This window comes from Desmodus rotundus, chromosome 8 (genome assembly GCF_022682495.2).
Source record: "Desmodus rotundus isolate HL8 chromosome 8, HLdesRot8A.1, whole genome shotgun sequence".
Taxonomy (NCBI): domain Eukaryota; kingdom Metazoa; phylum Chordata; class Mammalia; order Chiroptera; family Phyllostomidae; genus Desmodus; species Desmodus rotundus.
In genome coordinates, this window is record NC_071394.1 from 53,389,631 (window position 1) to 53,413,217 (window position 23,587).

General features: G+C 39.9%; 1 protein-coding gene and 1 pseudogene across 4 annotated transcripts in view; one reads left to right on the forward strand and one right to left on the reverse strand.

Moving 5' to 3' along the window:
• Positions 1–23,587, reverse strand: part of SPIDR (scaffold protein involved in DNA repair) — a 345,021-nt gene that overhangs the window by 237,427 nt on the left and 84,007 nt on the right. For all 4 annotated transcript variants that reach the window (XM_045186107.2, XM_045186106.2, XM_024578257.3 and 1 more), the window contains exon 6: positions 3,526–3,773. In XM_045186107.2, coding sequence (XP_045042042.1) covers positions 3,526–3,773 — 248 coding nt within the window. The remainder of the gene's footprint in view (positions 1–3,525; positions 3,774–23,587) is intronic.
• On the forward strand, positions 9,429–10,952 carry LOC112320756 (glucose-6-phosphate 1-dehydrogenase pseudogene; annotated as a pseudogene).

Consider the following 23,587-nt stretch of genomic DNA (forward strand, 5'->3'; position numbering starts at 1 on the left):
TGGCTTCACAAGTAAATTTTACCAAACATTAGAAGAACTAACATCTATCCTTCTCAAATTATTCCATAAAATTTAAGAGGAGGTAATATTCCAAGATCATTTTATGAGGCCAGGATTAACCTAATTACAAAACCAGATAAGGACACTACACAGAAAGAAAATTATAGGCTAAGCTCTCATGAACACAAATGATAAAATCCTAAACAAAGTATTAACAAACCAGATCTGTCAACACATGAGAAGAATCAAACACAGTGATCAAGTTGGCTTTATTCAGGGGATACCAGATTGGTACAGTATCCGCAAATTAATAAATGTGATATAAAACATAAAAAATGAAAGCTAGAAACCAAATAATCATATCAATTGATGCAGAAAAAGCATTTGATAAAATCCATCACCCATTTAGGATAAAAACTCTCAGCATAGTGGGAGCAGAGGGAACATACCTCAACATAATAGAGGTCATATATGACAAACACTCAGCCAACATCACATGAAATGGGCAAAAACTAAGTGTGCTTCTGTAAGATCAGGAACAAGTAGATGCCACTTTCGCCACCCTTATTCAAGAGTTCTGGAAGTCCTAGCCATAGCAATTAACCAAGAAGAAGAAATAAAAGGCCATCCACAAAGTAACCAAGCATATTCCTACCTTACTGCTTGGGTCCTTGTCAGCCTTCCTTCCTACATACATAGGGCTTTAGTTGCTGGGTCTCTAACACCTGAAACTGCTTGGCATGCAGAAGGGCCTTATAATAGGATCAGGACATCACTGGCTGTAACTGCATGAATTTGAGTTCAACAAAGAACATTCAAATCACTTTCATTGGCCTCTTTTCCTGTTGTTTCCAGAGACTACTGCAAACTACCACCATTATCTTTTGAGGCCATAACATCTTCACTCAGGAAGAAATAAGTCTTTCTGTCTTATTTTATGTAAAAATACAAAGTCTGTCCAGAAAAGTCCAGCCATTGTTAATATAACAAGAACTGTTTACACTATACTGAAGTAACATGGCAGCCAAGGAGAGTGGACTGGAATGCACATGCGTCAACAATGACGACTGCACTGTACTAGTCAGCAGGGGCAGTAAAGGCTGTTGAGTGAGTATGTGTACTGCATGGCTGTCATATTCAAAATGACTGAGTGAGTAGAGCAAGAAATCTGCATCAAATTTTGTGTTAAGCTTGAACATTCCTCCACAGAAACTATTCAGATGATTCAGAAGGCTTTTGGAGATGATGCAATGAGTGTAGCACAAATAAAAACGTGGCACAAATGTTTCAAAGGTGGTCAAGCATCTGTTGAAAGTGATTCACATTCTGAAAGGCTGCAACAAGCAGAACTCCTGAGAATGTTGAACATGTATGGGCTGCAATCAACAAAGACTGGTGACTGACAGAGTGAAAACTAGCAACTGATCTGAGGATTCCAAAAACTACTGTGTCCAAAATCTGACACAGGATCTTGGCATGAAACGTGTCAGGCAAAATCTGTTCTGCGGCTTCTGCTATGGAATATTGTAGGAGCAGAAGGAACATCGTGCTACAGTTGCTAATGACTTGATTCAAGATGCTACCAATGAACCAGTTTTCAAGGTCATAACTGGAGATGAATTGTGGGTCTAGGGCTACTCGTATGATCTGGAAACGAAGTCCCAGTCGTCCCAATGGAAGTCGCCTGGTTCTCCACGCCAATGAAGGCATGGGGAAGGCTCAACAAGATCAAGACCTTGTTAACTGCGTTTTTTGATTGGGAAGGTGCTGTCCATCCTAAGCATGCCCCCAGGTCAAACAATTAATGAGTACTACCTCAATGTTCCCCAAAGGTTGAAAGATGCAATATGACGAAGATGGTCACAGCTATGGGCAACTGTTGATTGGACGCTTCATCACAACGATGTGCCTACTCATGTACCATATCTTGTGCAGAGTTTTTTTGGGAAACATCAAATCACCCAGGTGACTCAGCCCCCTACAGCCCAGATTTGGCACCCTGTGACTTCTTTGGCTTTTCCCAAAACTAAATCACCTTTAAAAGGGAAGAGATTTAAGAACATCAATGACATTCAGGAAAATATGACAACAGGGCAGCTCATGGCAATTCCAACAAAGGATTTTGCAGAGTATTTTGAATAGTGGAAGAGATACTAGAACTGTGTGAAGTCCCAAGGTGCCCACTTTGAAGGGGACTGAGGTGTCATTGTCCTATGTACAATGTTTCTTGTATCTTGTATCTTCTTCAATAAATGTCTTTTTTTCATATTACATGCCTGGATACTCTCTGGATATATATATACACACATATACATACACAAATATATAGTGAACAGGCTACATTGATCCCACCAGACCTAGTCACATCATTATATTCTTCTGTCCATCTTATGCTCAAGACAGGCCTCTCCAGCCCAGGCCTTGCTACCTCACTTTCTTTCCTGGGTACTGTAATTATGCCTTACATCTCTTTCTCTGCTGAGTCCTCCAAATTATTTTCTAATTCTGTTTCACCATTTCTCTATAATCTCTTTAGACACTAGATCCCTTTCAAGCCACTAGCAGCTAAGCTCTCCTCCTTCCTGCCTTGAATCCCAGATTCCTTCAGAGAAGTCATAGTACTGTCTCCACCCCTTAAGTCTTGGGCACTGCTTGAGTCCTGGTCCTTGGCTTCTTTCCTACTAGTTTCCTAACATTACCACTGAAGTCTCAGTGTGCATCACATGCTAGCCATGTCTTGATGCAGACATCCTAAAAAGATCCCAAAACTGTGTTCTTCATCACCAAACTTATTCTTTCTACTAAAATCCTTTCTCCGTGAAACTCTCTACTAAGTTTCCACTTGTGGCACTGCTTTCCACAAATTCGCCTTCTCACTTTCATTGGGTTTTTGGTTTCATTGTTTTGTTCTAACTTAATAAAACACAAAGAGATGATGGAATACACAGGGCTGGGTCATGTCCCCTAATCTAGTACACCCCAAGATCCTAACACACTGTGATGAATCCTCCATGGACTGGCCTTTGTGTTCCCACACACTTACTAGCCAGGTTTTTGTCCCTGAGTCATTGCTCTCTCACATATCTCTGTACTTCCAAGTGTTTCTCTGGTCAATAGCCCTACCCAAACTCATAAAAGTAATCTGAATAGTCTATATTTATTTCTATTTCCCTCTTTAGACTATATGCTACTTGAAAACAGAGTCATTTACTTGTCTTAATTATTTAAGACATCACCTGAAACACTGATGGTCAATAAAATTTGATAAACCCAAACAGGCAATATCCATTAAGAAAAACAGTCACATAAGCTGGTTATGACTGAAACTGAATGTTCAACTTGGATGAGCAATTCCATAAATCATGTCCAGAACTCAGGACATCCCAAATTACTTACAGAAACTATAATTCTATTCTTTCAATTTTCCTTCCCAACTAAACAAGCATTTTAAAATTAACATTTTAGATATTTGGATTGTTAAAGGCAGAAAAACATTAAAAAGTATTTTAAAATGTGTAATTTAACCTTAAAAGCTGCTTCTTTGATGAATTTTCAGGAGTCCTTGGACACTTTGTCTGTTTCTGTGGTGTATACAAAATGTTATCTGTAGATTTCACCGTTGGGTTTATCAGTGTTTCCTTAACTTGTCTTCCATCTGATCCAAAATCCATATAGTATTTGTGAGATGATTCTAAATCAGTGACCAAGACATTCTCTGAATCATCTTTGTTTTCACCATCTGATGAATACTCCAAAATTTCTGTAGAACTTGTCTGAAAGAAATTAAGAGAAATGCAACTAAATTTGAAGAACTCTATTCAAGTCCATATTTATATATGCCTATTATTCTATTCCCTTATAATTACTGTCATTAAATAACTTTATATACACAGTGTGGGAGAACTCCATCCCGCAGAGTTCTCCCAGCCACTGCGAATGAGAAATAAGTCATCCCAGACACAATCTTGTTGTTCCAGCGGGAAAGGGGGTGGTGATTCCTTCTAGTAGGGAATGCCCTGAGCTCTTCTCCCAAATAGCTTTTATTGGGAATGGTATATGTAGGTATACACATGCATAGCTCATCATCAATGTCAAAAGGCTACAGTCATACAAAAACAGGTATTATCTGTAGATAACATTGAAGGAACACAGAGATTTGTCATAGGTCAGGGTCTGTGAGACATGCTGACGCCAGATGGTCTTTAAGATGTGTTTCATGAGATCAGGAGTTTATTCCTTATGCCTTGAACTTAAACATCTGGTTTATATCAACAGAGCTATACAAAGCAAAGCAAGCTTCAAAGGATACAATGTATTTATCAGGCCTGATTACTCACAGAAACCCCTTGGTGTTAGCATCCGGTCATGCGTGACACCTGCATTACCTGGTTTTCTGGGGAGACTTACTAGCCCCTTTCAGAGCCTGCTGTCGGGGGGCTACAGTCTCTGAAACCACACAGAGTGGTCCCCAAAAATACAGTAGTTTAAACTTTGTACATACAGTAGCTTAAACTTCTATTCTGACACAAAATCCAAAGAATCAAGCCATATAACCAAAGACAAGATGAGATTAAATCAATTGTCAGCTAGATATTATCTCATAGAATCCATCGAACTTAGTACCATTATTCAGTTTTCCTTATGTAAAATAAATGTGCTATATAGTCAGTTTTGAAAAGTGAGCTAGTAACACCAACCTGAATAGCTGATGATAGTCACTAAATCTGACACCTATTGGGAAAAAATGTACTTTTTGGATTTTGAAATTTAATGTGAGGTAAGTAATATTCACTATTTTTAATGAACCAAAGAAAATCGACTCTTCAGGTGTACACCACTTAATGTACCAAAAGAGTCTCCAAGGATAAAGATCAAAACTATACTTTCCAGCACAAATTCAATGTAGGAAGTTTTAAATTGCTAATATCATCAGGAACTATAATATAAGTCACTGCTTCTTTTTCCTAATATTTCCTAAAATATTTCTTCTTTCCCCTACTCAAATTGCTAAACTACCAAAATAAGAATTATTCTGAAAACTAGATTATAAAAAGAAACTCGTATCATATAGCCTAACTGGAAGGAGAAACTTTCCTCTGTGATGTTTTCCATCTTTGCCCAGACACACACTAAAACTATTAACTGTGGTACATATTTTATTTTCCCATTACTTGGTTTTGCAGTTCAGTCCCATGTTGTTCTAGTGGCAGCAACAATTTATCCTTCAACATTATAACTGTCCAGTATATTAGTAGCTCCTTCTAATTTAATACCTATAAATTTTAAGTTTACAAATGTAAATTCTGTATTTAGTTAAATGGATCTTCTGTACCTGGATAATTCATAATACAGGTATGGTTCCTAGGAGAAGCCCTATTTTTGATGGATCAACATGGACTGTGTCCTTGACATTGAAGAGGCACCTGGCTAAAGAGAGTGAAGAGGCAGCCCTGACTGGTGTGTCTCAGTCGTGGCTCAGCTGGCTAGGTGTCATCTCACAAAGTGAAAGGTCACTGGTTTGATTCCCAATCAGGTCACATGCCTGTGTTGCGGGTTCGGTCCCGGGTCAGGGCACATAAGAGAGGCAACTGATCAATGTTTCTCTCACACGTCGATGTTTCTCCCCCTCTCTCCCTCCCTCCCCCATTCTCTAAAAATAAATGAAGTCTTTAAAAAAGAGAGAGAAAGATGACTACGGCGTATAAGAATTATCATTTGTGGGCATGTGCATGTGCACTGGCATGCGGTGGGGAGCACTGGAATCTACTAAGACAAAAGGTTTATAACAGTTGGCCTTTTCAGAGGATTTTATAGTTACATCCTTCTTAAGAGCTTGAAAAGGACGTCACCTATCCCCAAACTTCCAAAAAATTGCTTGCGTAGTCACCTGTTACTAGGCACATTTAAAATAAGAAAAAGTAAGTGAAAATTTTTGAATTAAGAGCTTAATTCCTTTATCCTTTTGACAATCTCAGTTGCATGCCTAAATTACTGTAGGCAGCTGCTAACGGATTAATAAGCACCGGGGTCACATGTTTTCCTCATGTGACACACAACACAGCTTCTGAATAAATACTAACAATAGGCCATAAAAAAACAGAGTAGTCTAGTTTGAAAATTGAGTTCCTTGACAATGAAAACTTTCATACTTTACTCCAAGTTTAAATTCATCTTTTTGTTATGAAATATCTTTTCACTTAGTTCCCTAAAGCTTTGGACTGCATCCTAGAATAGGGTTTCTCAGCCTCAGCATTGTTGCATTTTGGGCTGGATAAAGCAGTGGGCAATTGTGTACTGTCGGGTCGTTCAGCAGCATCTCTGGCCTCTACCCACCAACAATGCCTATCAAAAATGTCTCTAGATATGGTCAAATGAACCCTGAGGGATAAAATCACCCCCAGTTGAAAAACACTGTCACAGAAAAATGCCACCAACCAACCTTGTATCACCTGTGCTAGGGATTCACATGCAGAAGTGAAGGTGACACAGCATGATGTCAGAAAAAAAGTTATAAAATGTGATAGAAATACTATAACTGAAATATTGCTCAGGTTCAACAGGGAAGACATACAAAACAATGCCAGGTGGGACAAAGGAGAAGGGAAAAAGGAAAAAGCTGCCATTTTAATCACATCTGCACCTAAAGTGAATGTGTAGTGTAAGTTAATTAGGCAGAAAGGAGAAAGTACATTCCAGGGAAAAGGAACTGGAGGACCATGAATATGAGGCTAGAAAGAACTGAGCACATGCAGGAAAATCTAGAAACAGCAGCAAGAGAGAAGACTGCAGAAGGGCGTTGCAGAGCACAGCAGGGCATGACTTTATTCTGAGGCAGAGGGTAGCCACTGGCATTTTTAACAGGGGTACCAAAAAACAGATGTTAATATGGAATAATCATCCAAACAATATTCTGAATAGACTTCACTATGGGAGAGAGAAGGTACTCAGGCTTGCAAGCAGGGAAAGCAAATAGCTTTAATGCTCTTCCAAAAATAAAGATGATGTGAGTGGTAGGAGGAATAAAGAGGTGGACTTGAAAGAAAATGAGGACAGAAATATAACACTTGGGGACTCTCAGATACTAAAAATGAAAGTGAAGGCAGAGTCAGTGAAGACCCCAAGGATATGGTTTGGACAAGTACAGAAAAATGCATTTACCCCCAAAAACAAATTCAGCAAATACACCTGGAGAGGAGTAGTTGCTAGTTTTAATATGGTTTTCATATGTTAAGGTAGTGATGCCTATGGAATAGCTGAGGTAAAACTGGCCAACAGGCAGCAGATCTATGAGTCTGAATTTTAAGAAAATGATGTGGGATGAAAATATAACTTCAGGAATCATAAAAACAGAAACAGTGCATGAAGTTATGAGAGTAGGAGAAAGCCCTCCTTGGAAATTATGTAAAAATAAAAAGCAAAGGTCCAGACTGGAATCTTAGGAATACCATTAACATTTAAGTAGCATTAAGTTGAGAAGAGACAGTTACGTGTTTTGAATTTGAGAAAAAAAGGTTGCACGGATATAAGAAATCCCTTGAACCTTGAAAATAGTATGCTTTGAAGAATAAATGGTTCAAAATGTTAAAAGTTTGGAATATAATTTGGAAGTTTCTTACAAATCTAAACATACTCCTACCATATAACCAGCAATCATATCCCTTAGCATTTACCCAAAGGAGCTGAAAAATTATGCCCACATAAACACCAGAAGTTTATAGCTTTATTCATAATTGCAAAAACTTGGTAGCAAGTTTGTTCTCTGTAGGTGAATGGGTAAATAAACTGTGGTACAGCCACACAATAGAATATTAGTCAAAACTAAAAAGAAAGAAAACTACCAAGCCATGAAAAAACACGGAGGATGTTGAATGCATGTTTCCAAGTGAATGAAGCCAATCCACAAAGGCTACCTATTGTTTGATTCCAACTATGTGACGTTCTGGAAAAGGCAAAACTATAGGAGACAGTTAAATGATCTGTGGTTGCCAGGGGTGGTGGTAGGGAAGGTAGGATGAATAGTTGGAGCACAGAGGACTTTTAGGATAGTCAAAATACCATGTATGACATTATAATGATGGGACATATGTTATTATATGTGTCCATACCTAAGGAATGTGTAACATCAAGAATAAACCTTAAGGTAAACTATAGACTTTGGGTGATTATGATGTGTCAATGTAAGTTTAGCCTTGGTAAAAAAAAAACATACCATTCTGGTAACTGATGTTCATAAAGCAAGAACCTATGTGTGTGGCGGGGGGGGGGGGGGGGGGTAGGGGTCTATGGCAAGTTCCTATACTTTCCTCTCAATGTTATTAAAACCTAAAACTGATCTAAAAACAAAAGTCTTTAAGGAAAAGGAAAAAATGGGAGGTGAAGAGAAAAAGGAGACAAAATTCTTTTAGGAAGCTTGGATATACAAATTTTCTTTTGAGGGTATAAAGGACAGCACAAAAAAGCCATGTTTGCTCGGCTATACTTAACTGTCAAAGTGGGTGAATGGTATACAAACTTGAAGTTAAAATCATTAAAACCTAAGTGTACTCCAGACACTAGTATGTACTCCAACCCGAACAATAAATTTCCTCAGTGAAAAATTTAATGGCACTAAGATTGGTAAGACTTTATAAAAGTTTAGATAGTACTTTGTAATTTCTTACCCTTAATCCATGACAATAAATTTGTGGTATTGTTGGTTGAGGCAGTCACTTCTTTAACGGATACTAGCTAACATATATGAATCTACTGAAAGCCTCCTAACCACATGTTATCTAAGCTGCTATAGTTAATACAAAGACATTTTCAAGTGAATCCTTGCTCTTGCATACTTACAATCAAATTCAAAACTAAAAAAGTGAAAACTAAAAATACAAAGCAATTTATGGATAATTTCAGATACGCTGTACATGTAGCAGCTATAGAAATGGAAACGAAAGATCACTTGGGGCCTAGAAAGTCTTTAACCAATAAAAGGAGAGTTCGACCCTGACACTGTCTCAAGCTCAGCCCCACCCCTCACTATCAGGTTCCCTTGTCAATTTATACCTCAGCTACCTCATCCTCTAGTTGGAGATACAATATCTAACATATCAAGCAGTTAGTAAACACAAGCTACCATTTTCACCCCTAAAGTAGTTAACACATGCATTTGGCTTTAAATTTTTCATTTTTAATTATATTATTTATTTTCTGGCATTATTTTTCTTGATTTCTAAAAGGATCTCTATATAAATAAAGGACAATGAAGAAGACAATAGATGGAGGCCCCACCAAAGCACCTCACCTGAGGTGATCAGTTCAGATCAGGTACCCACCCCCACTGGTTAAATGGACCTACAGGTCTCAGTCTCCAGCAGAAGAAGGCAACAGCAGGCAACAGCAGAGAACTGCAGGGCTGTCAGTGCAAGGGGTGGTGCTGGTGGCAGCAAGGAGCAGAGAATGTCATGGCAGAGTAGGTGGCCCTGAGCCGGACCCAAGTGTGTGGGATCCTATGGGAAGAGCTGATGCCTTCCATCAGTCTGAAACACATCATGGGTTCATTGGGTGACCTGGCCAAGAAGATCTACCCTACCATCTGGTAGCTTTTGCAGGATGGCCTTCTGCTCAAAAACACCTTCATCACAGGCTATGCTCACTTCTACCTCCCAGTGGCCAACATCCCCAAGCAGAGCAAGCCCCTCTTCAAAGCCACACCTGAGAAAAAGCCCAAGCTGGAGTTCTTTGCCCAAAACTCCTATGTGGCTGGCCAGTACAATGACACGGCCTCCCACGAGTGCCTCAATTGGCACATGAATGCCCTCTGCCAGGGTTCACAGGCCAACTGCCTCTTCTACCTGGTCTTGCCCCTACTGTCGATGAGGCTCATCAAGAACATCCAACAGACCTGCATGAGCCAGATGGCTGGAACTGTAACATCGTGGAGAAGCTCTTCAGGAGGCACCTGCAGAGCTCTGACTGCTTTCCAACCACTTCTCCTTCCAATTCTGTGAAGGCCAGATTTACTGCATGGACCACTACCTGGGCAAGGAGATGGTCCAGAACCTCATTTTGCTGGGGTCTACTAACAGAATTTTCAGCCCCAACTGGACCAGGGAAAACACCATCTGCATCATCCTCACCTTCAAGTAGCCTTTCGGTACTGAGAGCCACGGTAGCTACTTGAGTGAATTTAGCATCATCCAGGACATGATGTAGAACCACTTGCTGATTATGCTGCGTGTCTGGTGGCCATGGAGAAGTAGGCCCCCACTGACTTGGAGGACATCGTGGTAAAAAGGTCAATGTGATGAAATGTATCTCAGAGGTGCAGATAAAAAATGTCTTGGGTCAATATGTGGGGAATCCCAAAGGAGAGGATGTGGTCACCAAAGGGTACCTGGATGACCCCTCGGTGTCCCGTGGATCCATCATTACCACCTTCACAGCTATTGTCTTCAATGTGGAGAACGAGAGGTGGGATGGGGAGCCCTTCACCCTGTGTTGTGGCAAAGCCATGACTGAGTGCAAGGCAATGTGTGTTTGCATTTCCGTGATGTGACTAGAGACATCTTCCAGCAGCAGTGCAAGTGTAACAAGTGGGTAATCCCAGTGCATCCCAATGAGGCTATGTACACCAACACGATGACCAACAAGCCTAGCATGTTCTTCAATCCCAAGGAGTTGGAGCCTGACCTGATCTATGGCAACAGATATAAGAATGAGAGGCTCCCCTATGTGTACAAGTGCTTCATCCTGGTCTTCTACGGGAGCCAAATGTATTTTGTATGCAGTGATGAGATTCAACAGGCCCGGCCGCTCTTTGACCTCTGCTGTGCAAGATTGAGCACGAAAAGCCCCAGCCCATCCCCTATGTTTATGACAGCTGAGGACTTACAGAAGCAGATGAGCTGATAAAGTGACAGGGCTTCCAGTACCAGGGCACTTACAAGTAGGTGAATGCCCTCAAGCTCTAAGTACCAAGCCCATCCCTACCCCGTCTTCGTCCTTCCCACCTTTCTGCCACCTGACCCCACATCAAGAGGACTTTGGGACCATAGGCCTCAGTCTCAAATTCCTGGCCCTGGGCCCAGCTACATTCCTCAACCATCAACACTCACACAGTGGCCATGCTCAGCCACCATGGCCCTGCCTGAACCAGCTTCTGTCCACAGAATCGCACCCCAATGGAGGAAGAAGAAAAGCAGCCCTTCAGTTTGTCCCAAGTGCCTCACCTGAGAATAGGAGTTAGAGATGAAGGAGAGGATCAGTGGATGGGCCTCAGTGGGAGAGCAGCCAACCCACACCTACACAAGCTGTAGGTAAGCTCCTCAGAACCCTGGGAAAGGGGGCTAGCTGTCCATACCAGCTTCAAGGACACTCTACATTCCTGGTCACCTGCTGCAGGGGACTTCCATGCTGCCCAGAAATCCCTCTTATCTTGGGCCCCCTGAATACTCCTATGCCCCACCAGGTCAACTCTGCACTCCACGGCCCACCCCACAGTTGCTCCTCTTGCTACTAGAAAAGTAGAAGCAGCAGAGAAGATGCTCAACCTCAGCCCCCTAAATCCATGAACGGGGGAAAAAACAAACAAAAAACATAATAAATAATGTCTTCAGCAGCCAATCAAAAAGACAAATAATGTCTTAATCAGCAGAACAAATCATGTGTTCTTCACACAGGCATTTCTATCATGAAACAAAAGGCATACCCGATACCTTTAGGAAAAGATAGCTAGAAGCCATCACTATAGCATATTTTTATCTTTTTAAAGATTTTACTTACTTATTCTTAGAGAAAGAGGAAGAGAAGGAGAAAGAAAGGGAAACAAACATCAATGTGTGATTGCCTCTCACACATCCCCAAATGGGGACCTGGCCTGCAAACCAGGCACATGCCCTTACTGGGAATCAAACCGGCAACCCTTTGGTTTTCAGGCCAGCACTCAACCATTGAGCCACACCAGCAAGGGTAGCATATTTTATTTTAAAACTCCACCCAAGACCAAATCTCGGATGAATGTGGAGAACATCTCCTCACATGGACATTTAGAACTATAGCTGAAGGACACAAGCTGTTTTGGCCCCAGCCTGACAGTCAAGAATGCATCTTCTTTGAGAGAGGATGGTAAGTGTGCTCACACAGATACATGTGCCTGGGGTGGGGAGAAGCGGAAAAATCAAAGATAGATCAGAGGAACCTGCAGGCTCATGAGCCCAAGTTTATATTTTATCTTTATATTGTATAGGAGGAAGAAGAGCTATGAGTTTGGGAATGAGAAAGACCTGATTTTGAATCACAGCACAGCTATTTAAATTGTTTTGTGACTTTAGACAAGTTACTTCACTGACTTTCCCATTACTCAGTTTAATCCAAAACTGGAAAAACATTATTTTAGTAATATTTCAAGAGTTACATATAATGGACTTCCAGCCAAAATGCAGGTATAGGTATATATACTTTGCCTCCTCACACAACCACAAGAAAGGCAACACTTAAAAACAAAAAATAACCAGAACTGCCAGAAAATCTAACTGTATGGAAGTCTGATAACCAAGGAGTTAAAGAAGAAACATTTATCCAGACCAGTAGGAGGGGCAGAGACAGGCAGCTGGGTGGAGAGGACCTGCAGTAAGGTGGTGGCTGGAGGACTGGGGCAGGCGAGGTGGCAGCTGGTGAACCCAGTGGTCCCACATTTGCATGAGGATACACTGGAGGAACAACTGGGGAGTACGATAGACCACGCAACTCAGGGTTCCAGAACAGGGAAATAAATCCTCAAAATCTCTGACTGAAAAAATCTGTGGGAGTTGAGGCGGTGAGGGGAACTCCCAGCCTCACAGGAGAGTTTGCTGAAGAGACCCACAGGGTCCTGGAACATACACAAACCCACTGACCCAGGAATCAGTACCAAAAGGGTCCAATTTGCTTGTGGGTAATGGAGGAAGTGACTGAAAGCCACCAAGACTGAGCAAGTGGAATTGTTCCCTTTTGGACCCCGCCCCCACATACAGCATACAACACAGCAACATGGGTTGTCCCGCCCTCGCTAATATCTAAGGCTCTGCCCCTTACTACACAACAGACATGCTGAGACAAAAAAATACGGCCCAAATGAAAGAACAGATCAAAGCTCCAGAAAAAATACAACTAAGCAATGAAGAGATAGAGAATCTATGAGATGCACAGTTCAAAACACTGGTAATCAGGATGCTCACAGAAATGGTTGAGTATGGTCACAAAATAGAGGAAGAAGTGAAGGCTATGGAAAGTGAATTAAAGGGAACCAACAGTGACAGGAAGGAAACTGGGACTCAACAGTTTGGATCAGAAGGAAAAAATAAACATTCAACCAGAACAGAATGAAGAAACAAGAATTCAAAAAAATGAGGAGAGGCTTAGGAACCTCCAGGACAACTTTCAACGTTCCAACATCCGAATCATAGGGGTGCCAGAAGGAGAAGAGGAAGAACAAGAAATTGAAAACTTATTTGAAAACATAATGAAGAAGAACTTCCCTATTCTGGCAAAGGAAACAGACTTCTAAGAAGTCCAGGAAACTCAGAGAGTTCTAAAGAAGTTGGACCCATGGAAGCACACATCTGAGGCACATCATAATTACATTTGTGAGATGAAAGGAGAGAATCTTCAAAGCAGCAAGAGAAAAGGAGACAGTTACCTACAAAGGAGTTCCCATAAGACTATCAGCTGATTTCTCAAAAGAAACCTTGCAGGCAAGAAGGGGCTGGAGAGATGTAGTCAAGGTCATGAAAGGCAAGGACCCACATCCAAGATTCCTCTATCCAGCAAAGCTATCACTTGGAATGGAAGGGCACATAAAGTGCTTCCCAGATAAGGTCAAGTTAGTAAAGGAGTTCATCACCACCAAGCCCTTATTATATGAAATGTTCAAGGGACTTATCTAAGAAAAAGATGATCAAAAAATACAAACAGTAAAATGACAACAGACTCACAATGATCAACGACCAAACCTAAAAAAACAAAAACAGAAACAAAAACAAAAACGAACTAGGCCAACAACTAGAATAGGAACAGAATCACAAAAATGGAGATCACGTAGAGGGTTATCAGTGGGGAAGGGAGGGGAGAAAATGGGGGAAAAGGAACAGGGAATAAGAAACATAAATGGTAGGTATGAAATAGACAGGGGGAGGTTAAGAATAGTATGGGAAATGAAGAAGCTGAAGAACTTACCGTATTTTTTGGACTATAAGATGCACTGGACCATAAGATGTACCTAGGTTTTAGGGGAGGAAAATAGGAAAAAAAAAACCAGTCCACCATCGCCACCCCGCCCCCTCGAGGCAGGTAAGCTACATTCGGACTATAAGATGCCCCCCTATTTTCCTCCCAAATTTGAGGGGGGGTGTGAGTCTTATAGTCTAAAAAATACAGTGTATATATATGACCCATGGTCATGAATTAAGGTGGAGGAATAATGGTGTGGGGATACAGGGCAGAGGGGAATAAAGGGGAGAAAAAAATTGGACAACTGTAACAGCATAATCAATAAAATATATTAAAAAGATAAATAAAATCATTTAAAAAAGAATTACAGATGACTATTTATTATGAAATATTTCAAGCACACAGAAAAGTATAAAAAAGAAACAAAATGCATTTATCCATCACCACCCTATCACCCTTCATGAGATATTAACATGATGCAAATTTTCTTTACACTTTCTTTTTAATGATGCAATTGAAATTTCCTGTATCTCTCTTTCTGTTCTCATGTTCCTCCTTCCTAGAGGTAACTCCCTCCTGAATCACACCCTGCTTTTATATTTTGACCACACATATACATACCCTCTCACTCATACAAATACTGTGTAATATTACTTTGTAAGCTTTTAAACTTTATATAAAATTATAAAATGGTGTCATCTCAACACAAGAAGGAATGACCTATTTTTCATCAACATTATGTTTTTTTATATTTATCCATGTTCACACATAGAGCTCTGTTTCAGTGCTTCCCAAAGCAAGAAACACATGTAATTTTAAGTTTTCAGTTAACCAATTAGGAAAATTAAAAGAGGTGATATGAACTGTATTATCATGTTTAATTTAACTAAATATATCAAAATCATTTCTTTTATTTCTGAGTCCTCTTGAGAGTCACCTTTAGCCATCCCTTTGTGGGTATCTCATTTTTTGCTACCATGCACCTCAAAACTCTTCCGGCTTCTACCTATTACCCACTTTAAAAGTCATGCTCTCATTTTAAGGTATTTGTTACAGCAGCACCCCACTTCTCAGTACCAGTTCCTGCCCATTGTCTGCTCAGGGAGCCGTAACAGAAAAACATAGACTAGGTGGCTTAAACAACAGACATTTATTTCTGTGAAGGTTGGCAAGTCCAAAATCAAGGCGCTAGTCAATTCAGTTCCTGGTGAGGGCTCTCTGCCTGGCTTGAAGATGGTCATTTTCTTGCTGTATCTGAAAGAAAAAGGGGGTGGGGGGTGGCAAGAGAGAGAGAGGTATCTCCCTTATGTCTCTTCTTATAAGGGCAATAATCCCATCATGAAGGCCCCAACCTCACCTAATCATTTCCCAAAGGGCCCCTCTCCAAATACTATCACAAATGAGACTTTGGGCTTCAACATACAGATTGGGGGATGAGAGGGTAGGAGGTAGAAATGACACAATTCAGTCGATACTAGTCTTTTCTCACTTTTTAATTTTTATCTGATGGGTTTGAAATGGCATTTCACTCTTATTTAAATTTGCATTCTCATGATTATTCATAAGGGTTATCATCTTTGTACTTCTTTATTGACTCTTCATATTTCTTCTTCAGTGAACTGCTTATTTATGTACTTTCCCCATGTTTCTAGTAGGAGATACAATCACTTTTTAATTACTTGAATCTGTGTGTTGCAGAGACAGAGAGAATGTTATCAGAAAAAATCTTTCTCAACCAAAGATTTTTTAAGTGTTTTTTAAATTTATTATGCTATTACAGTTTTCCCAATTTTCCCCCTTTATCCTCCCTCCACCCTTCCCCTCGGACCCTCCAGCATCTCCCACCCCCTAGTTCATGTCCATGGGTTGTACTGTTTCCTATACCATTTTTTATCTCCCCCCTTCTATTTTATGCCTACTAATTATGCTTCTTCTTTCCTGTACCTTTCCCCCCCATTCCTCCCTTCATCCTCCCCACTGAAATCCCTCCATGTGATGTCTATTTATCTGGTTGTTGCTTAGGTTTTGTTTTCATTGTTTTTCTTTTCTTTTAGGTTCATTTGTTGATAGTTGTTAGTTTGTTGTCATTTTACTGTTCATAGTTTTTTATCTTTTTCTCAGATAAGTCCCTTTAACATTTCATATAATAAGGGCTTGGTGATGATGAACTCCTGGAACTTGACCTTATCTGGGAAGCACTTTATCGGCCTTTCCATTGTAAATGAAAGCTTCGCTGGATAGAATAACCTTGGAAGTAGATCCTTTCCTTTCATGACTTCAAATACTTCTTTCCAGCCCTTTCTTGCCTGCAAGGTTTCTTTTGAGAAATCAACTGATAGCCTTATGGGCACTCCTTTGAAGGTAACTCTCTCCTTTCCTCTTACTTCTTTTAGGATTCTCTCTTTATATTTAATCTTGGGTAACTTAATGATGATGTGCCTTGGTGTGTTCCTCTTTGGGTCCAACTTCTTTGGAACTCTGGTCTTCCTGGACTTCCTGGAAGCCTATTTCCTTCGCCAGATAGGGTAAATTTTCCTTCATTAGTTGTTCAAATACGTTTTCAATTTCTTGCTGTTGTTGTTCTCCTTCTGGCACCCCTATAATTCAGATACTGGAACATTTCAGGTTGTCCCAGAGGTTTGTAAGATTCTCTCCACTTTTTTGAATTCTTACTTCTTCATTTTGTTCTGGATGGATGTTTATTTTTTTCCTTTTGTTCCAAATCGTTGCTTTGAGTCCTGGTTTCCTTCCTGTCACTGTTGGTTCGCTGAATATTTTGCTTTATTTCACTTTGGGTATACTTCATTTGTTTTTTCATTTTTTGACCAAGCTCAATCAGTTCTGTGAGCATTTTGATTACCAGGGCTTTAAATTCTCCATCAGATAGGTTGGAGATCTCCTTCTCACTTAGTTCTCTTTCTGAGGTTTTGCTCTGTTCTTTCATTTGAGCCATATTTCTTTGTCTTGGCACAGCTGATAAGTTGTTAGGGGGTCGGGCCTTAGGTATTCACCCAGGCAGGGCAACCATCCTTGCTGCACTGGGCCAGGGGCCAGAGAAGGAACAGTGCTGCCCACCTGCTCATCTCTAGCACACTTTCCAACAGACTCTCGTGTGAGACTGGGAGTTTCTCCCACCGTAGCAACCTCAGTAGTACACAGCCACCTCTGAGTCTCAGTTTTCCTTCAGCCAGCCCTGTCCACCTAGTCTGCCGCCTCACAGCAGTTTTTCTGAGTCAGCTTGCGTGGTCCACTGCCTTACCTATGTGGTTGTTCGGGTTGACTTTTCTTTAATTCTTTGGTTGTTGGAGTTCCACGCAGTTTGATTTTCTGGCGCTTTTGGTTATTTATTGATTTTAGATTGGTTATTATCCTCCTTTTGGTTGTGTGAGGAAGTGAAGGGGTTCTACCTAAGCCTCCATCTTGGCCAGAACTCTCTCAACCAAAGATATTTTAACCATTATTATTTATTACTGGTAGGTTTCCAAAGTGTCACACAGTACCCGATGTACTTGGGCAAAATTATTGTTCCTTGAAAATTTTTATTCTTTACCAAATTATTTTTTAGGAAATGGATTACCTTACTTAAATTTAAATGCTGGATTTCAAGTACCAAAATAAAGACTTAATTTTTTTCCTTTAAAACACTTATATTTTCCCATATTTTTTCCTGTTTTCTTTGGACAGCTAAACAGTGCTGCCCTTTTTAAATTTTCATGTAAGATTACTCCAATCAGATATATAGCCCAGTTACAGAAATAATACATTAGAGCAAATTAGGATCTTTGTCAGCAGAAAAAGTATTGCAGTAGTCAAATTCATAGATTCAAAAAGTGACTATGTAGCAATGATCTAATTTGCTAATGTTTAAAATATAATAAAAATAATAATATTATGATTCTTTTTCTTCAATGAACTTCAGAACTAGGAGTCTCCTGAACTAGTGATTAAATATCACAAATGACAAGATTAATAAGATGAGCAAAGAGTAGTTCCTGTAAAATCACCAGGCAATGACAACATCCTAACCTGTCTGTGGCTGAAGTCACCTACAATTTATCAAAACCATAAAGTGTTCAACACTGATTCAGTTTCCAAACCTTAGCAATACTGCTGCAGCAGACATCTGTCACAATTTATTTCTGACTCCTCTTTTCAGAGAACCACCTGCCCATCCAAGGAGAGGACAGTCTGCAACCTCTAAGCAGCCACACGGGTAGCCTCCCATGTCTAAGCAGCCATGAGACGACTATGATTGGCCTAAGGTAGACAACTGACCAAAGATGAACAAATCAGATTCATTTTCTTCAGATTTTGAATTGAGAGACACAGAGTCTGGGAACTACAAGGTAAGATACTAATAATGAATCTCTAAACAAAAGATCATGAGTTCCTGCTAGTGAGGACCTCATAGCTGGCCTGACACCCAGTTCACCTTTCACCTTTAGATTCCTCAGGCTACACTAGCATGAATCCAAAACATTTCCTCTTCCTCCTAAACTAGGTAGATTTGTGTTCTGTTACTCGTAACCAAGAGGCTTAACTATCTGCTAAGTATCTCCAAATAGAGAAAATGTTCCATTAAACAAATTATTAATTTAGCAGACACTCTGTGTAAGAGGTTACACAAGACAAAATTTAGTGAGACACAGTTCCCTAAAAGAGCTTGAAATCACATAAAGGAGATAGATACTATATGTATGGCTCACACTAAATGTTCTGAATGGGCAAAGAATTTATTTCTGGCTAATCTGAAATTAGCAGACATACTGGAAGAAATAAAACCTCTAATGGGTCTCAAAGGATTGGAAAATTCTTAACAGATGAAGATGAGAATAGACAGAACAAAGTACCTAAGGCAGGAAAGTACAATGGACACTTAAGATATACACTCAAGTCCAGACAACTGAAAGTTCAGAGTTCACATTGGGAAACAAGAGACAATAATATGAACAATATAATCCTAGAGATCAGGTGTGTGTGGAGAGAGAGCACACACGTTCTTTTACATAGAGATAAATTAACAGACCCATCAATAGTGGGGAATTTATTGTTCAATAAAATTATTGTAAGTGATTTCTCTGAATAATTAAAAAGATACTCATGAACTGAAGTGTTCCATTTCCTATAAATCAAATCTTAGTCCAATTCTATGTATGAAAGTCTATATGTATAGAGTCCTCTTAGATAAAAACTGTGTCTACTAACAAAGTAAAAAGAAGTCAGAGTCCAATTGCAAGATTATGCAGTGTCTCTGTGGTAAAGTTACCTCAATCACAAATGAAGCAAATTAGCCAGAAGAAACACTGCTCTCTCAGAAATTAAAGCTTTTAATTCTAAAATATGTAGAAAGATCACATGAAGAGCAACAGTAGAATATCAGTAATAAATGATCACCTCCTTATTTTTAAATTTTTTAAAAATGTATTGATTGATTTTAGAGAAAGAGGGAGGGAGAGAGAGGGAAACATCAATTTGTTGTTCCATTTATTTATCCATTCATTGGCTGACTCCTGTGTGTGCCCTGGCTGGGGAGGGAACCTAGTGCAACCTTTGCATATTGGGACCATGCTCTAACCAACTGAGCTACGAGGCAGGGCCCACACCTCCTTATTGTTAAATGACACCTTTGCAGCTAAGTACTTACGATAGCAACTGAACTAAAATCATTCCTTGAAAAAAGCAATTATAAGACAAAAAACCCCAGCTCACTTTACTCATATTTCATGCAACCACAAAAACCTCAAGCCCCTGGTTTTAGCCCAGGCAAGAAGGCATGCATGGGTGGGTGCCCCAGTGAAGACATCTTGTGCACCCACTGTGATGGGGGCAGGTGCTGGCTGTGTCCTGACTCACAGGGCCAGACCTGCTTCCCCCAGGCCACATCCTGCAGCACACTGGTTTCTGCTCTCGAAGGCTTCCCACCCAATTACTGACTAGGCCCAGACCTGCCCTTGTAGAATCTTGTGAGATCACTGAGAGACAGGCTATGCTAAATTTACCAAATGTTAATCCTGGGTTCAGCCTCCTTTTCTTAAAGTCATACTACTAGTAAGAATAGTCAATGGCATTTTAAGGAAAGAACAAGAGAACTATAAGGCCCTGCCTGCTTAGAAGCTTTCATTATTTTATTATTTTTATTGTTCTATCACAGTTATCCTAATTCCTCCCCCCTGCCCCGTTGCTCTCCTCTGCCCCACCCTCCCCTCCACCCCAGCCAATCCCACCCTGTGGACCATGTCCACAGGTTATTTATACTTGTTCTTTAACTACACCAGAACTTTAAAAGCCAACAACAATTACTAAATGTTTTTAAAGAGGTAGAAGTTGGGGGAAACAGCAAAAATCCTACAGAAGATAGGCCATGGCAGCTGTGGCAAGTCAAATCACCAAAACCAAGATAGCTCTTAAAAATTAAGGGGCATGAAAGATGCTGGTGGTTGATAAACCAGCAAACTTAGTTAAGCAATTGCCTTCATTTCCACCCTCAATTCTAAAATGGAATTTATTTATTTAACAAATTAATTGGGGGCCTGCTATGTATGTATCAAGAATCATTCTGGCTACAATGGATATAGTGGGAGGGGAGGACACCAAAGTAATTATTCATGTGGTCTTTAAATCCTAGTGGAATCATCACACACACACACACACACACACCTTAAATAATGTGGGCTGTTCTCTGCCTATTTATCAAGAACTGCACTGGCTGTGTGAAAAGGACAGCAAAACCACAAGAAATGGAAAGAACATGTCAGATTCCCAGTTGCTAACAAAACTTTATCTTCTATTGGATTAAAAATCAATAAAAGTAACACAATTCTAAACAGAGAGTCTTAAATTACTGATAGGAATTATACTTACACTGTTTACATTGTATATGGCTTCTTGTGATTGAAACTTTATTCATGAAAATCAGAGGTTACTAGCAAGAGGGAAACAAAAGCTAGAGATTTTCTCACACATTGAAGAAAAAAAAACACCCGTCTTTTCTGAGGTAAACAGGTTGAACAAGCTACACTCATGGTTACACCTCTAAACCACTTGGCTTGCCTTTTGTAAACTAAGTATGTTTCCAACCCCAAATTCCAGCCTGATGAGAACAACAGAACGTGGGTTTACAAATCACCATCCCACTGCATATTAATCCGAAGCCCCTGTTCTGAGGAGCCCAGGAGAAAATGAAAAACAGCCATGGCAAAGGCACATCTTAAGAGAAAGGGAGAAGTTCACCAAGCAGCAGCTGAGCTCAGTGGAGAAGAACAGAGTGTGCCCGAGACCAGGACTCCACAGCAAACACAGTAGCAGCCACAGTGATTACAAAGGACAAGAAAGAAAGTACCCCTTTCCCTAAGGAAGACTGTATATGACGGTAGAATATGGATATAGTCTTTGATAAAATCTGGCTGGCCATTCTTTGTTACAAAACATATTCAGAGAAAGACACAGCTTTGAGTCTTCCTGCAACACTGCCTTCTGGCAGACCCAGGCAGGACTAGCACACTTTGTCCCTGGTCTGCTGGAGACTGAAAGCTCCTCCAATTCAAACCTACCTCATAACTGGGACCAAAATTAATAGAGAAGCAAAAAATTACAGCATGTTCTAAAAATGAGTACAAATGAAACCAGAAGCAGGACACAGGTTTCTGGTTATAAGCCAGGTTTCTGGGTGGGTTTTTTTTTTTTTTCATTCAAAGCAAAAAATTAAAATCCTACACAGTGGAGGACAAAGAGAGAAAAAAATGAGAGAAATTGAGAGAGAAGCCTAGAGAAGGTAGAAGACTTCAAAGGAAACAAGCCAGGTTAAGTGCCATAGGAAAACAAAAGCAATGAATAAAAGCAAAGACAGTAGAAGCACATTTACAGCCCTGTACAGTGGACCTATGATATGTCCCTCCAAACAAGCGTTCCATGAGATGTGAATAGATATTAAAAAAAAATGAGCACTGCAATAAAATCAGTTTGAATAAACTAGGCTGAATAAAATTAAATGATAACATTTCATAGAAGCCTTTAATATGCCTCATGTGCATTGTGATCTCTTAAGAGAAGGCTGTAATATGTAGTGTTTCCTAAACTAATGGGACCAGTTTTTCACTGAGCATCTCATGGAACTGAAAATTCTAAAAACCTTTTTATATTTCAATTATTTTAATGGAAATCCCTCAAAAACAAAGAGTTCCATAATTTCTTCTCCTTCTATCTTAAATATCATATGTTGATATAGTTTAATATTTTCTTGACAACTCACAATTATTCTCGTGGATAACCATTATTTTGGACTTAGAAGTGATACCATTCTGCATGTGCTAGATGCCATTCTGTCCAACCACAGGGTTGTTTGCTGGCCGGCCCCAATCCCACAATGCCTAAGTCTGCTCCTAACAGCCTTTCTAATTGACTGTCAAAGTGACAAACGCCTTCTGTTTTCTTGGGTTAATAAGTCAGGAAACCACAAGACTCAACTTTGGACATCAGAAACGTTAGCCAGGGTGTCCAACTTTTTGGCATCTCTGGGACACACTGGAAGAAGAGTTGTCTTGGGCCACACATTAAATATACAAACAGTAACAAAAACTGATGAGCACAAAAAAGGTTTTAAGTAAATTTATGATTTTGTGTTAGTCCGCATTCACAGCCATCCTAGGCCCACATAGGATACCCCCGTAAGATTAACAAAATACAGATTCTGCCCTGTAGCCACTTGGTCACAACTGAGTTGAGCTACCAACAACCCAAAATACTCACTGTAGAACAAGTCTAATAACAATTATTTCAGAGGCCCAGGGCTTCCTTCTAGATCCAAGATTAGCTGAAAAGACCCTAACTGGATTTTGGGCAGGTGGCATCTGACCGTATCTTATATACAAATAAAGTTTTTTCTTCAGAATAACCAGACCTTTTCAAAATCATCCTCAAATACTCCTTTAGGGTGAAAGAAGGCCAACTAGGTAAACTGATACAGAGGAAGCTTAAACAATTTATTTGCAGTTGTCCAGAGTCACAAAACAGGTTAAGGGAATAATCTCAGGAATCCACACTATTCACATAGTTTCCAGTACACACTACATGAGGCTCTGTCTAGAAAATAATGCCAACCAAAAGAATACGGGGAAATTAGATGCACACACACACACACACACAGGAAGGGGCAAAAGAAGGTTTATAGATGTGAGTACCTGGAACACAGAGTTTATTCTTGTAATATTATTATTGCATTATTTTCCATACACACAACTGTAAACCTATTTTTGCCCCATCCTGTATATTTAACTTCAAAAGCTACAAATATGCAAAGGCAAAATGAATTATCTCTAAAAAAGAAATTTGTCCTGTGTATTTTTCCATAACCACAAGGTTCAATAAAGGTGAAAACACCAAGGACATCAATAATAAGGAATTT